Here is a 13,411-nt window from a genome sequence, read left to right as displayed (position 1 = left end):
TCACAGCTCTTTATAAAAGAGTCAAGGGAGTGACTCACTGTGAAGTTTAGGTAACTGAAGTTTATAGAAAAGGATTCCCTGGGTTTGCTCAAACATGACTACTGCCCGAGGTATTCCCTTATTAATGTACATGCGTAAAAGACATAGGCCTCACCTAGGGGTGGAGGAGCAAAATGTAAGTGCATATTTGCATGTGTTTAAATGGAGGGATCGGCTTTGCTGCAACGCAAGGTCTGTATTAGAGTTTTAATTATTGTAATTACATGGGAGAGGGTTCACACAGGCATTTTAACCTACACTGAAAATAGTAGCAACGTCAAATCAGTATGTCTATGAGAATCCTCATTTTTATTGCACGCATGTACTCATTGTCTTCTTACACAACACAGGTGATTAACAATGGTAGCTCTTATCATAAGGTCTACAGTACATAGCTGTTATCGTGATCAGCTCGCGTCAAGTTTCATTCCTCTAATTCATAAAGTCTATAAATTTTCCATGTGGGTTAATGTCAATTTTACCACCTTTTAATGACATTACATAATAATGATTAAATCAAGTTAGGTCAAGTTGTTCAGGTTAAGGGCATCACAGTGATGTTGTGGTTAATGTCACCTCACAGCAGGAAGGTTCTGGGTTTGATTCCCGTTCGACCCGGGGCCTTTCAGTGTGGGGTTTGCATGTTCACCCTGTGTCTGCATGGGTTTTCTCCAGGTACTCTGGCTTCCTCCCACAGTCCAAAGACATGCAGTTTAGGGTTAGGCTAAGTGGTGAATCTTAAGTTGCCAGTAGGTTCAACGTGTGTGCCTGCGACCCTGGTTGTGCCAGAACAACTAGTAGGAGGATGGCTAGATCTTCAAGTTAAAGTCACAAGTTGAATATGTACTACTTGTAATTGTAGCATTTGTCAAATATCTTACAGGTTACATCTTCACATGACAGTCACACACTAAACATGCTCTTCCTCACACACTAAATCTGCTAAATCTGGAATGCGAGCTTGCAGTTCGAATCAGCCATGGGAGGAATTTGAAAAGGTTAGCAGGTTGCATTCTTCTTTTCAGCATGTGGGTGGTTAATTATAAGGTCTGTAGAAAGGGATTCTTTTGTCAGTGTTCTTCTTGGGTTTGCTTGGACATGAATACTCTCTGAGGTGTTCACACTGACCTACTGTAGGCATATTAAATGTTTCCATGGTGTGGCAGTCTGGTAGGAATAGACTTGTAAGTCTGAAATTTGTGTTTAAATGTCACGAAGTTAGTTACTTGTAGGCATTACTGTAAACCAAACATTCAGAGGTTAGATCCTCAGGTTATTGGTGAACTGCTGAACTTTTTGCAGCATCACAATCAAGTCAAAATATCCACTTGTAGACAAGAAAAATTAAAAAAAAAAAAAAGATGAACTGCCTCAGGGTTCCCAAGGCTCCCAAGACAATAAAACCATTTTGATTTAGGTTTATTTACATTTACGCCTCATGACAGTCATTCGCTTTGTCCAGCTGTATCTACGCTCTTTAGTTCAGTTAAATTGAAATATTGTGTGTGATAAAAAAAAAAAAAACCTTCACCCCCTCCTCATATACATTTCTATACACAGCTATAAAACTTAATGGTGTGTTATGTGTCTCTGAAACCAATGTAAGCACTAGACTTTGCATTGTAATTTTAATATGCTCTGTCACAGCCAAAAGAGGAAAACTGAAGCTGGATCTGTATGGCCTGTAAAGGTAATGGTTTACAATGCAGCTATCTAGTTTCTTATCAGGCTCAGAGCTGTTTCTGTGTCAGGTCAGAACCACAGTCTAAAGGACAAAGTAAGGTCAGCAATTCTCTTTACTAAAGGCTAAAGTTTTAAGATGATGAAAGCTTTTATTTTCTGCCAATGCAAAGTTTTTCTACCCACCAAAATCCTACATATTGCCAGCTGCAGAAGAAATGTCATATCAGAGAAGTAATCACTTTATTGCAAATCAGTGTCACTTTAAATATCTTTTGTTGTAGTAGCAAAAATAGCAAACTGTACTTTGTTCTTAATGCTAATGCTTGTCAAAGAATTGGAAATGAAATGCTGGGAGTAATTAGATTTCTAAACTGTGAACAAAGACATCTGTATGTTGGTCCAATTTGTGTTGCTTTATCAGTGATTATGTTTGCAGAGTCCCTGATCTTAAAGTTCTTTTTATGGTTTTTCTGCATTATCAACACTGATATGCTGACTGAAGTGGAGAGTAAAGTCAAGCACTACAGCTGTGCCCTTGACACTAAACCATACAGCTTTTTCTTTTAAGTCTCTATTGTTTTTCTGAGTAATTGTTATATGCCACAGTCTGTGAGGCAAAACTTAAAGGATGTGAGTCAAAAAGACCACTCTAAACTTTGTCAATGAGGACAAATTCAAATGCTCCAATAATAATAGAATAATAATAATAGAATAATAATAGAATAATTGTAGAATAATAATAAAAAACAAAAATATAGAGAGATAGATATCTACTTAAATTTATATATTTGTTTTCTGACAATGTTTTTACTGTAGTCCTCAACACGAAGTATAATGAAGTATTTTTACATTGTTGTATTTGTATTTACACAAGTACAAGTACATCCTCCACCAGCTTTACAGCTTCTGTAAATGCATTCAGAGCAGAGCTGTCAAAGTTTTGACTATTATTTTTCCAACAGCACCTGAAGGCAGCACCAGTCGTCTTGTGCTGGGAGGGGACGTTTACAGCCCTCAGTAAAAACTCACGCCACCTCTGTGTTTCACATTACGAGACGCTTGTGCTCAGGTGCGAGACAGTAGACACTGAAAACCTGCGGGTGAAGCAGGAAGACAAGCGACTTAACTCACCAGTGGGATTTACCTGCGTCCAACTGCACTGACTGACATCCTGGTGTCGGACAACATTCAGTAGCGCTACCATGCCGTCTCTGCGACAGTCCTACACGGTCACAGTACCGGAGGAACCGGCCGCTTTGCCCTTGGACAAAGCGGACCTGCGCCGCAAGAGTCCTTCGCTGTCCCGGTCCATGCTGGTGTCCACATTCATGGGTCTGATCATCAACCAGGCCAAGGTGAGTCCAGGACCTCTGCACCTTTAATGCTGTCTCACCTTTTTCTCTCTCTCCTCCAGGTAACTTTGTAAAGATATTTTTTTTGCATGTACTATTTTAAAACTTCAGTTATGAGTTATGATCACCGATATCACCCCACTATGAACACTGATTTATATCCATGTTATGGTTAATAGTGCAGGAGATTAAAAATTAGACACCATTAAATGCTGCTCTGTTACCGACGGTATTTGAATTTTGCTTTTGGTTTGTGCATATGAATGCCACACTGTGCAGCTGTTACGAGAAGACGCTTGGGTCGGAAAAAAATAAATCTCATACTCCAGTTTGTAACCATATGTATTCATATAGAGGTCCACATCTGACCTCGTCAGCACTTCAATGGAGTGGGACACACAAACAGGCCGCAGCACAGTATGAGGGCATAGGGGAGTGAGAGTTTATATGGGACATGTGTTGCATAAGGACCGGAGCTGTTAAGGAAGGTGATTCACCACAGATACCACTGTGTCCTTTATGACGTGCAATATCTGAGAACATTATCTTGACTCTTTGTGACTTTTTAAAATATAGTTTTTATTACTTCAACCAGAACTTTTGCTTCAGTCTGTACAGTCTGGCACAGTAGCCACTCTTTGGTTGGTTTAATACGCTACTTTGGTCCAGATTGAAATATCTCCACAACTTTGGGGTGGGTTGCCATGAAACTGACATTCATGGTGCCCAAAGGATGTATCCTACTGACTTTGATCATCCTGACAAGCACTGACGTAGTTGCAGATTATTTTTCTCTCACTCTGCGCATATTAAACTACTATATGATGACAGTGATGACATTTTTTGTGATTTTTTTTTTTTCCTAGTAAATGTTTTTAGGCATATTGTTTCCCTTTCTGAGTACAGTAGAGAAAAGTACTATCTTAGTATGGTATTAAAAACAGACCTGCTGTAATGCAGCAGTGATTTATGTTTCAGTTATGTTTCCAAAGGTCTGACATAGCTGGCACCGTGTGTTTGTGGGAGAGTTGCTTTCTTTGTCACATTGTACGGCCTTGACCTGGCATGCAAAACTGGTTTAGGACATTATGTTCTCCGACTCTCTCTTTCTCACTGAAGTCAAGCCAGCCAGCAGGGAGCGTTCTTGTTTACAGCACAGGGATTACCTGAATGCATCCCTTTGGATGGGTGTTTTAAATCACAAGCCACCTGCTGAGTGTGCCAAGCCCGGCTGGTCAGCATTCACCGGAGCAGTGCACCAGATTGGCTCTCACACCATATGGTCACTCTTAAATACTGCAAAAAAAATGTGACCAACCAAGATGGATAGAATAAATTCTGCCAAGCACGCTGTTAAATAGCTTGTCACTGTTCTATTTTCAGGTTTGAAAAGCTTTTGAAACAACATGACAAAACAATCATGAGACCCTGAAGCTCTCCTCTGAAAGTCTTGATAAGGATAACAACCCACTAGGATGTACTAATATGTTCGTATTATTTAAAATGTATATGATGTGTGAGCAAATTGCTATCAAGAGTTGCTCTTTTTGCTTGCCTCTGTTCTCCAAATCAGACTTTATATCTTAAAATGTAACCACTATAACTCAGATGTAAAGCACTTAAAGATAATATAATGCATTAAAACATCAAAAGTGCCACAGATGCAGAACACCAGACAATAGAAGAAAAACTTCCACCTGCCTTCATTTATGCTTCAATCGGTGCGTTGCTACCTTGATGCAGTTATTTCCACCTGCAGCTCCTCAGCCATCAGCAGAGGTGTTCATGCATGACAGTGCTGACTTGCTCCATGTCATCATGTTACACAGTTACTATGTTCCCTCATTCAGGATGAGCTCCAGGTCACAGAACAACACTGTATGTCACATATTAATGTTACTTAGTACACATACACGTGAATAGAAAAGTGGGGAAAGTATTGGTATATTTAACTATGCGCACCCACAGTCAGCATTTGATGTAATAATTGATCCCAGTGGGACCCAGTGGAACCAGTGGGTCTGTTCTAAACAACAAAACTACCTGAAATGTCAGCTTTGGACTGGCTTGCAGAACCCAGCCTAAATCTAAAAGTAACACCATCAGTTGTTGTGGGGTGGTTTTCGTCTTAGTCTACAGATGATTAACATTATTCTGCCAGTGGAACCAGATATTCCAAAGCTAAAGCAGTTTATGCTTAACTTGGGCAGTGATGCAAAACTTTTCACACAAACAGCTTGACTCCACACTGTGTTCTGCAGATTCTCAGTAGAGCTTTTCTCTCTAGTCTGCATCATCACATGCTTCTGTGATGTCAGTGTGGTGTGAGTGGAGAGTGGTGGTCTCATCAGCACAGGGAGAGGCCAGGACACACTGTGGCATTTCATCAAAGCATGTGGTAGCCAACACTCACAGCACACTGCTGCAGTGCTACAATGTGACCATCATATGGCATGTGTTTGAATAAATACCATACAATCCTTTGACGCTTACTCACACTTGAGGAATGTGACAGGGTTGCTAGACCATGTGGAGGCTGATTTGTTGGGATATTAGCCCACATGACAGCTAAACATATCATTTTAGGGCCCAGATTTGGCCATAACCATAGCTACAGTAGCCCCTCAGGCCCATATGTTGAATCTAACTCGTGGTTTCCACTTTGATCTGTTCATGTGCCCTAGTGCATGACATCAAAACCAAACTTACCCACCATGACCAATACGTAAAGGCACATATAGATTGTTTTTAGGATTCCATCCAATTTAGGGTCAAAATATTCACCAACCAAGCTGTACCCATGTCAGAATAGTTTTATAATAGTTTTTGCTAAAGGCTTCAGCACTTTAGTCAATGAAGTACTCAAAAGTAGCTTGAAAATGATTTGATTTAAAAAAAAAAAAAAAAATCTAAAAAATAGAGATCTAATCTCTCATCTAAACCTTTCAGAATGCAAATTATTTAGCAATCTGACAGCCGCTTTTATCATGTCCCAAAATAAGTGTGAGTAAAGTAAAATCTCTTTTGTTTGTCTTTGAACAGAACAAGAGTCCTCAGGGCCTGGTGGGTCTAAGGAACCTCGGAAACACGGTAAATGCTCTTAACTTACTGTACTTTGTGACCTGGCTCATATCGCTCTACACTGTCACCTGCAGAAACCACCAACTTAGTATGGATCCTTGTTTCATGAATTCTTGTGTTTGTTTTGCTCTCTGTGATTTCCAGTGTTTCATGAACTCCATCCTGCAGTGTCTGAGTAACACTCCAGAGCTGAGAGATTACTGCCTGAGAAACACCCATCGCACTGACCTCAACAACTGCAGGACTAATGCTGCTCTCATGGAAGGTAGGATGACGCCCTGAGTTACTGAAGAGACATCCAGCACAATGAGGAACAAGCCTTATCAATACTGAGTCACTTTATAGCTCAGCAGTAGGTCACATAGGGATATTTTTAGTTTATATGTACACATTAAACTCTCAAGTCTTAAAACCCGTATTTTATTGCTGTGCCACAGCTACACGTTGCTAAAGACCTGACAGCTGTTTATACTCTGATCACAAAAAGACCCACTTTCACAGGGGAGAGGATCCAGGTCAAAATAATGAAACTGCACTCATTTACCAAACTAAATTCAACCTAACTGCAATCACTTCTCATAATATGCCAATTATAACTTGAAGCAAAATGAAATATGTGCCTGCCTGAAATAAAAGGGACTATTTTCTTCCTGCAGGGCTTTTTAGAGGGGGTGTTTGCACAGCACGTTCTCATGGGTCATTACATCCAGTGTGTGCATATTGTGATAAACACGACTCCACTTTTGTGTAAATTGTGAAAATCCACCCTGATAGAGTCCAGACAGTTTGCTTGTTTTCATAAAGTGCAATAGGCTTAAAATATAATATTATTTATTTTCATACAAAGAAATACAGCTCTTTGTTAAGCCTGCACCACAGCATGATTTACAGAAATGACTTAAAGCTAAGGAGTCCCTTTTTAAAATATTTTGAACTTTGTGGAATCACACAGTTCTGTAAAGCATGATGTTGTCCACATGTAGTTGATATGTGAACCAAATACATCCTTTTTCATGATTCTGGTCTCATTTTCCTTCTGTATCTTTCCTTCCCCTTCTGTCTCAGAGTTTGCCAAGTTGACTCAAAACCTGTGGACCTCTGTGAATGAATCCATCAGTCCCTCTGATTTCAGGAGCCAGATCCAGAGATACGCTCCCAAATTTGCAGGCTGCAAGTAAGTCTTCCCTCCTCCTATCTTCAACTCTTCTCATTTAAATTCACTTAATGTCATTCAAAAAATAATAAGTAAAAACAGTAAAATCACATATTTAACCGTAAAACAACAATTTCTCCATCTGTGTCTCTGCAGTCAGCAGGATGCTCAGGAGTTTCTGCGATGTTTATTGGATGGTCTCCATAATGAGGTGAACCGAGTGACAGCCTGCCCTAAGGTGTCCATCAAGGACTTTGACCACCTCTCGTAAGCCACCATACAGTTATCTCTTACTTCTGCCCCCAATGAGTCACTTATAACCTACCATGACACTGCCAAAAGACACTGTTGCATGCCTGGGCTGCAGTAATTTTATTCTGTAGCTGTAGGGCCATTTCTGAACATGACATTACAAAACACCTAATAGCCCAAATATGTGAAAAATGTGAAATGTTTTTCATTTACAGGGATGATGAAAAAGGCAAACAGATGTGGAATATGTACTTGGAGAGAGAGGACAGTAAAGTAGTTGGTAGGTGATTTCTGGGCTAGAGTTGCATAATTGCCTTAAACCATCCATGAATGCAAATGTGTATTAAATGTATTCAATTCTTCATCTCATGTTTCCACCTTAAGATCTATTTGTGGGACAGCTGAAAAGCTCTCTGACATGCACCGTGTGTGGTTTCCGCTCCACTGTGTTCGATCCCTTCTGGGACCTATCGATACCTATTTCACAGGTCAGTATGCACAGACTTTATTATATTGTCTAGACTATAAAGTTGTAGTTTGCTGTTTATTAACCGGACATACTCTGTGTCACCACAGAAGAGCTCAGGTGAAGTGACTCTCAAAGACTGCTTGAGACTCTTTACAAAAGAAGATGTGTTGGATGGAGATGACAGACCTGTAAGAAACCTTATAACAATAACAGCCCATTTCACAATCCCTTGTAAAGATCATAAAAATATATATGATGTACAGGTGATATACAGCAGCAGCACCTCATTGCCTCTCTGTGTTTGTCTCTCTCTCTCTCTCTCTCTCAGACATGCAAGAAATGCAAAGCCAGAAGGAAATGCACCAAAAGATTCAGCATCCAGAAATTTCCTCAGATCCTTGTACTTCGTATCCTTTTCCTGATCTATGTGCACAATTTGCTTAATATTTACACCATGCATTTGAATGGTAGAAGTCTTCAGGATAATACATGATATTAGCATGGGCTAAGCTGATGATTTTACAAAAGCTTAAAACATCTTAAAACTTAAGATGATTTTGGTGAGCCACTTGACATTTCCATAGTTTACTTATTAAACAATATAAGCAAAATTTAAAGCTGCACTATTCTTTGTCGTTATTGGATCAGATCATTGGGTGTAATGTCCCTCATGGTGATGGACCTACAGAAAGTCATATAACATATCCCTCAGCCACAAACCACTTCAAAATACTTTAAATGAATGCTAATCTGTCTGTATGTCTACTGTATGTAAACAAGAAACTGTTTGCTAATCACATGTTGTGGTTTTAGTTTGTTCTGCCACATTGAACTGGCCAAAAAAAATCAAGCAATGCAGCTTTAAGAATGAAAAATAAAAGCAGGTGTTACAGAGATTATAACTATTGTTCAAAAGTATGAAAATGTTAAGTTAAGGTACTGGAAATATTTCAGTGTTTAAGGTGGTCCAGAGGTCCAAGTACTCCTTAAAATGCATTATATTTCATGATCATGTTCACCTGTTTGATAACTAGCCAGATAAATGGTGTGGAGTAAATTACAATTAAATGTAAAGTACATGAAAAGTATAATTTGATATATTTAATAAAGTTCCGCTCCTTGACTTAATGTTCCTCTAAGACCTCAAGCGTTTCTCAGACTCTAACATCCGGGCCACCAAACTCTCCACTTATGTCAACTTCCCTCTCAAAGAGCTGGACCTGCGAGAGTTTTCCTCAGAGAGCAGTGGTAAGTAATTAAAGATGGACACGTTGTCATAAGTAGACACAGGAACAGATCTCTGGAAGTCCAGAGCAGTTATGATTAGTCCCCTCACCTTTTGGTGCGTTAAAATAAGTATAAAACACTGAACAGTAGGAAAAAAATGAATGTACTTTCCAAGGCCAGCCTTAATTGATGAGCAGTGACTGAATTTGTGCTGACTGACAATGTTGTCTCTCCCCACAGAGCGTGCTGTGTATAATCTGTATGCAGTTTCCAACCACTGTGGAAATGCTTTGGGAGGTCATTACACAGCTTATTGCAGGAACCCAGCACTCGGGGAGTGGTACAGCTACAATGACTCCAGGTATCAACTCTCACATCTGCTGATGGATCATCAAATTACTGTACCTCAAATATCATCTTATCAGATTGGCATTAGCTGCCAGGTCAATTATACTATAATGTGTGGCCTTGCTGTTATGACCTAATTCTAGTTGTATAAACTCTAGAATTAAATGTGCAGCAGATTGAGTGTATCAATGTGTCTATGTCCTTGTGTGTGTGTGTCTGTGGTTGCAGGCAACTCCTATACGTATCAAAAGATCATTTCCTTGCCATATTTAAACAAAGAAATATGTAAATTGTCACCTACCCACAAGTAGAGGTAAAGAAAGCTCTGTTATGTTCACTGTGTTAACTCAAGTGTGTGTGTGTGCTCTCTGCAGGGTGAGTCCAATGTCCTCCAGCCAGGTTCGTAGCAGCAACGCCTATGTCCTATTCTACGAGCTGACCCCTTCCCCACACAGCAAATATCAGACGTGCCGGCTTTAGACACTACGGAGTAGTGATAAGCTGTGCTAAACTATCCTTAAAAATGAAGTTAGGCTCTGCCTACCAGGAGACAGCTCAACCTAGTGGAGAGAGTCCTACCATTACATGACTGTGAATATTGAGCACAAAGACATGTTGCTGAAATCAAACATCCACTGATGTTCATATTAATGCATTTTTGACAAAAAAAGGGTGGATGTAATGGCACATTTGCATTTCAGGATTTAAAGTTGAGCTCACATGTTGAGTGGAACTGAATTGACACTGGAAAAAATATTACTTCCACTGTCAATAAAGTGTATAAAATAAACTCCAGGTATAGCTGTCAGCCAAACTTTAAAGGCCTGTTTGGAGCAGAACATCTTAATGTGCACATGTAGCTGTGAATGCAGGTGGTTCTATATTGGTTTTGTTTGTTTTTTTTTTTCACTCAAAAAATAGACATTTTGTGTGTTTTTCTTTTTTTTTTTTTTGCATTGTGAACATGGCTGTAAAGACATTATTATGCAAGGACATTACAGAGACTTGAAAAATGTCTAACTACAAGACATAATTTATGCTATTTAATATGATGCCAGCAATTGAAAGTATATAAAGCATATATAACAAAGCCTTTTGGTTTTCTCTAAACAGTGGAAATCAGCCAATAGAGAGGGGATGTTTTATGTCAAAGCTCCTTTTATTTTTGTACAGTATTTATAGGCAGCATAGTGAATGAAACTGGCAAGACATACCAAAGCATTTGTGTAAAAATGCAGAAACAGTACATACAAAAAATATAGGAATACATTTGCTTAACTTTACATTCAATTCACTTCAGTTGATAAATTATTAAAATTCAATGTCAACTTACCTGCTTTGTGTTTATTTTTTTTAACCCATTATCCTGCAAGCCACATGGGTATACATGTACTTGTATACATATTCATACAATATTTATAATATACTGTATCTATTGTTGAACATGCTACTGGTCTAATGACCATTTGTCAGTAATTATGTGCTACATAGATCATCACCTATATATTTATGGTACATATTTTGGACATATCAACTTTGTGAAGCAAACATGTTTTTTCATGCAGTATTAGCAATGTTAAAAATGTATTATGCAGCCACTAGAGGGAGCTGTGTACTGTGGTTATGAGATTTGTGAGTACTTATGTGTAGACAAATGAAGGATTACAGGTGCTTGCTTATCCTTTTTAGTAAAAGCAGCCAAAAATATTTTCTGTATGATATTTTGTAGTTTATGGCCCCAGTATCACTACTGTGCCTTGTTTGTTGAATATTATCCTTGGCAGTCTCTCCAGCCTTTGAAACAGCACTCTCTCTACTGAAAACTAATCTTGTTGAACTACTTTACACACTGACACTGAGGACTCCTACTCCCTTACTCAGCTTGGCTTGCTCTCATTTCTCCTCCCCCCCAACAGTGAGAAGAGGTCAAATCCCTTAATTTCCTAAATCTCAATTCCCCTTTCAGATCCCACATGGTCTCTTTTTTATTTTTATTTATTTTTAAATTTTCAGTTTTCTGCATGTGACATTTGGCACCCATTGAGGTCACCACCTAGATTACTGATTTCACAAATTTTTCTCATAATATTAATTTATGTAAATAATTTTTAGAAAAAACATGTTTAGAAAAGACCTTTGCAAAGTCTGGCATTAAACAGCAACTGGTTCTTATTTGATATTCAATACATTCACTATCTCCATGCATCAGAAAAGTAACAGATCAATCTAACCTGGAGCCAGAGGTTTCCTGTGAACACCTTCCCCCTGAGTTAATGCCTGCTGGGAAAGAAATGAGTGTTTGTCTTTGTGTGATTAGGTTTCTGGGGCTTAGACAGATGATCTGTTTGTGACAAGGCCAGTTTGTGTGGAGAAAAGATAAAGTTATCAGAGAAGAGACAGAGTGTTGCTGCAGTCTCACCCCCAACACTGGGTTAGTTTAGATATCCACAGTCAATGGGATCACAACCATGTCGGTCTGACATATAAGGGTTTAGAGTGTATGTGATATAAGTTTTGATTGATTGATTGACTGACTATTTGTGGAACTATTTGCTGGTGAAACAGGTTTGAAATGTATCCAGTACTGTTGTTAGAACATTATCCTAACATTAAATTTGTGTGCCCATTCTTAAAGAGCTGGATTACGACTAAGGCTTTGTAGCTTTAATCTCGCCCTAATATGACTTTAGCACTTAACCCTGTCGCCTATAAATTACATATATATTTAGGTACAACTAAACCATATATATTTAGGTACAACTAAACCATATATATTTAGGTACAGCTAAACCATATATATTTAGGTACAACTAAACCAACACGGCAGCAGTTTTAAGAATGAAACTACACATTTGTTAACAGTGGGTTAGGCTTAGACAACAAAAGCACCTTGTTCAAAGTTAGGGAAAAAGCATGTTTGTTTTTTCATTTTCTTATTTGATTCTGTCTTATTTGTTTCCCCGTCCCTCAAAAACATATTTTGCTTATTGTTGCTTGAGTGCTTGCAGTGAGTATGATGCATTTGTAGAGTTTGACAACAGAAGAAGGCTGTTTTCACATTTAATCTGACGAAGAGGAAAAGCTTTTCTGTGCTCACCTTTAATCTGAGTTATGTATGGACAAATATTTGTGTCAATACAACACGCACATTTGGAAGCCAGTAATAATTTAATATGCAGTTTACCATAATGTGACCTCAAAAAACACTGAGACTGAATCTTAATTTTAAAACTACTTAAATGTATACATGTATATACTCACTCATACACAAATCATTGCTATTCAGAAATGACTGGGGTTCTATGTAACTCTATACTATATTATAGAATTAAATAACTCTATACTATGATATAGAATTATATAACTCCATACTATACTATAATACCCCTGCCTTCCACCCAAAAAAGAGCTGGGATAAGTTCCAGCAAATCCCAGTGACCCTGGCTAAGGAATAGGTGGGTATAGATTCCTCCTAAAGCCAAGACTGAGAGATTTAGGAAGTCTTTTGTGTCCACGGCCATAAGACTCTATAATTCCCGCAATATAAACAATGACGCACACACACACACACACAAACCCCCAAAAATAAATAGTTACTTTATTACTTTTCTACATACAAGTTAATGACTTTATTAGTTTATTAATTACTATTAATTAATATAATTTAAATAATATTAAATTTATGGATGGCTATACTATAATATAGAATTATATAACTCTAACTCAGTACATACATTTCATTTTCATCTTTGCAAATAGACACTAAAAGACTAAAAAACACTACCCTCCCCCAACATGTGCACATGC

General features: G+C 38.4%; 1 protein-coding gene across 1 annotated transcript; it reads left to right on the top strand.

The window, feature by feature from the left end:
• The first annotated feature begins 2,743 nt into the window (after positions 1–2,743).
• LOC113143625 (ubiquitin carboxyl-terminal hydrolase 2-like) lies at positions 2,744–10,936 on the top strand. The gene is made up of 12 exons (XM_026329406.2): positions 2,744–3,077; positions 6,117–6,164; positions 6,300–6,420; positions 7,221–7,329; positions 7,465–7,575; positions 7,776–7,840; positions 7,945–8,048; positions 8,137–8,217; positions 8,358–8,436; positions 9,170–9,277; positions 9,497–9,617; positions 9,979–10,936. Exons 1-12 carry the CDS (start codon positions 2,925–2,927, stop codon positions 10,082–10,084), a joined length of 1,206 nt encoding a protein of 401 aa, XP_026185191.1. The 5' UTR covers positions 2,744–2,924; the 3' UTR covers positions 10,085–10,936.
• Positions 10,937–13,411: the final 2,475 nt, after the last annotated feature.

The sequence above is a fragment of the Mastacembelus armatus genome, chromosome 14 (assembly GCF_900324485.2).
Source record: "Mastacembelus armatus chromosome 14, fMasArm1.2, whole genome shotgun sequence".
Classification (NCBI taxonomy): Eukaryota; Metazoa; Chordata; class Actinopteri; order Synbranchiformes; family Mastacembelidae; genus Mastacembelus; species Mastacembelus armatus.
The sequence above is the reverse complement of the archived record's forward strand: the minus strand, read 5'-3'. Positions and strand labels throughout refer to the sequence as shown.

Coding starts and splice junctions, on each gene's coding strand:
- LOC113143625 (XM_026329406.2), top strand. CDS start 2,925: ATGCCGTCTCTGCGACAGTCCTACACGGTCACAGTACCGGAGGAACCG. Junction 7,330..7,464: donor CCCAAATTTGCAGGCTGCAA/GTAAGTCTTCCC, acceptor GTGTCTCTGCAG/TCAGCAGGATGCTCAGGAGT. Junction 8,437..9,169: donor TCCTCAGATCCTTGTACTTC/GTATCCTTTTCC, acceptor TGTTCCTCTAAG/ACCTCAAGCGTTTCTCAGAC.